Source organism: Apaloderma vittatum, unplaced genomic scaffold (genome assembly GCF_000703405.1).
Source record: "Apaloderma vittatum isolate BGI_N311 unplaced genomic scaffold, ASM70340v1 scaffold34124, whole genome shotgun sequence".
NCBI classification, from domain to species: Eukaryota; Metazoa; Chordata; class Aves; order Trogoniformes; family Trogonidae; genus Apaloderma; species Apaloderma vittatum.
This window is the reverse complement of record NW_009714933.1, coordinates 1-2,347: the sequence shown is the minus strand read 5'-3', so window position 1 is coordinate 2,347 and position 2,347 is coordinate 1. Positions and strand designations below refer to the sequence as shown.

At 50.0% G+C, this 2,347-nt stretch overlaps 1 protein-coding gene across 1 annotated transcript; it reads right to left on the bottom strand.

Annotated features, from left to right (window-relative positions):
* Window positions 1-2: 2 nt before the first annotated feature.
* Window positions 3-2,248, bottom strand: RUNDC1 (RUN domain containing 1; the record flags this gene model as incomplete). The annotated part of the gene is made up of 4 exons (XM_009868936.1): window positions 3-535; window positions 1,266-1,373; window positions 1,630-1,828; window positions 2,090-2,248. Coding segments are annotated over 4 exons (999 nt in total), but the record flags the coding sequence as incomplete, so codon positions are not given.
* Window positions 2,249-2,347: the final 99 nt, after the last annotated feature.

The window sequence follows — 2,347 nt, the reverse complement described above, 5'->3', positions numbered from 1 at the left end:
ACGGGCAGGGCAAAGGACTGGGAGAGCTTGCGAGCCGGGGATTCCACGAAGGCTTGTCCGTTCTTGGCGTTGTAATACTTCACAAACAGTTCCCAGGGGTGCATCGTCTGCGGCGACGAGGTGAACGCAGGAATCAAGCACGCGATGGGTGCCAGGACCAGGCTCATTCCTTGAGATGGGGCGTAGAGCCCGTGAGCCATCAGGTCTCTCAAAGCAACAGTCAGCTCCTTCCGCACAGCCAGGGTCAGCTCATCTCTGCCTCCTAAGGGAATGTCCTGCAGATCTGAGGAGCTGATGACGTGGTCTTGCTGCTGGTGTTTCACAGCGAGCTGCCTCACTCGCTCTACTGACAACTCCAGCTTCCTAATTAAGGGGGAATAGTCCTTGCTGGCTTGGTCCTTCTGCCAGAGGGTGCGAGGAATCTGACCGGTAGCACAACCAAACTGACTGACAGCAAATATCTGTAGCACAGCGAGCATGCGACGCATGAGCTGCAGGCCTGTTTCTCGCATCTTTCTTGCATCTTCGGGGTTCACTGGTCAGGTCATAAAAGAGAAAAAAATACTCTCATTAAGTAAGCAACAGTGTTGCCCTTTTGTACCCACAAGGGGAGTGCATGTCTGCTCCTCTGCCACGGATTCTACTCCTCCTCCTCCGGAGCCTTCATCACTATGACTGATGCTGCTTTTTTTACTTTCAAAGCACTGAAACCAACCAGAAAAGCAAACATTTGTGTGGCTTGTTCTTTACGTTCAGGTCACCTTACAGAGAAGAAATTCTACAGCAGCTCTCCTACCTGGTAGATGCTTCAGATTACAAAAGGTAAAGGTATTGCAGTAGTTCCTCTAGTATACTGTTCTAGCTCCAATAAGTCTCAAGTTACAGCGAATGCTAGATCCATCCAGCTCGCTGTATCTGCTCTCAGAGCTAAGTACTCAAAGAGCATTAATTACAGCACAGCCCAAGAGCACGTAAGAGACAAGGCTGCTCAGTCTCTCTGCGTTTTGCACTAAGTATCAGATGTCCCTTCTATTCCTGACCTTCACTGAGGACCAATCCCACCCTCTGTGCCACATGCTCAGGTTCTGTGACTACTCCAATGATCCCCTGAAGGAGGGTGGAGGAACCTGGCTCGGGCCTTCTGTCAGTGGGAGTAGGGAGCACAGAAACCAACTGCCACAGAAAAACCTAGGCAGCTTAGCGTGCCTGGATGCTGGTTCACACTTGCTGAACCTCAGGTGAGTGACAGCAGGAGCAGAACCCACCTCTGTTTCCAGACGTCCGTGTACTTGGTTTGTAGGAGCCACCACCGTCTTTTCTGCCTGCACATTCACAGTGCCCATCTTCCGCCTTACCAGAGCTTCCAACTTCATCTAGAATGAGAATTTCACACTATTATTTCACACTCGTGAGTTTAAGCTGGGTATCCCAAGTATCAATATTCCTTAGACCTCTCTGTGCCTTTTTTGTCAGTCTCTCGTTCTCCCCACCACCAGTTCAGAGAGACCTGTACTCCCCCGTGACCCAGAAATCCTTCCTGCATCCCAAAATCCGGGACCTCCCTCCTCGTGACTCTGTCAGGGAATTACAAAGCAATTCAATCTACCCATCTGAAAACTGAGCACTGACCCTGAATGAAGCTGATGAACATTTCAAGGTCCCTTATCTGTGTCTTCAGTTGTTCCACCAGCTGCTCCTTTACCCGGGCTGGATTGACAATCTGTGCGATGGCAGCATCCACACGCTCTCGCAGTTCCTCTGGAGAGAGCGTTGCGATATCTTCGCTCAAGTCCATGTCCAGTTTCTTTATCAACTCATTTATAATCATCTGCAAAACACGCATTAGTAGCACGATCTCGCCATGCGGCACTGCCGCCCACAAGCTTCACAATACTCCACCTCAGAAACAGGCCAACTCTACTGCACATAGAAAACTGCAAGACACGGGACAGGTTTACACATGCAGACGGACAAATGATACTCTAATACAGCTGCTGGCCAGAAATAAGGACTGACCAACTCCCACAGCCTCTTACAAGAGGCTCGCAAATGCTAAGAAACACAGGCAGAAGGACTCTGTGAGCCTCACCCGTTGTCTTTCCATAACCACAGACTGCGGCAGCGAGTCATAGCTGCCCTCCTGATAAGCGAACGTCTCCAGGTCATCCAGCTGCGTCTTGAGCTGCAGGATCAGCTCTCTCTGCTTCTCCTTCTGAACCTCAGTTTGCTCTTGCTTCTCTTGATCACTCTGAAAAAAAGTGACCGGTAAATAAAATTGAAGATTTATTGTCATAGCAACAAGACGGTGGTACGAGTGCTTCCTTCAGCTTGTGCGCTTCACCAGTGA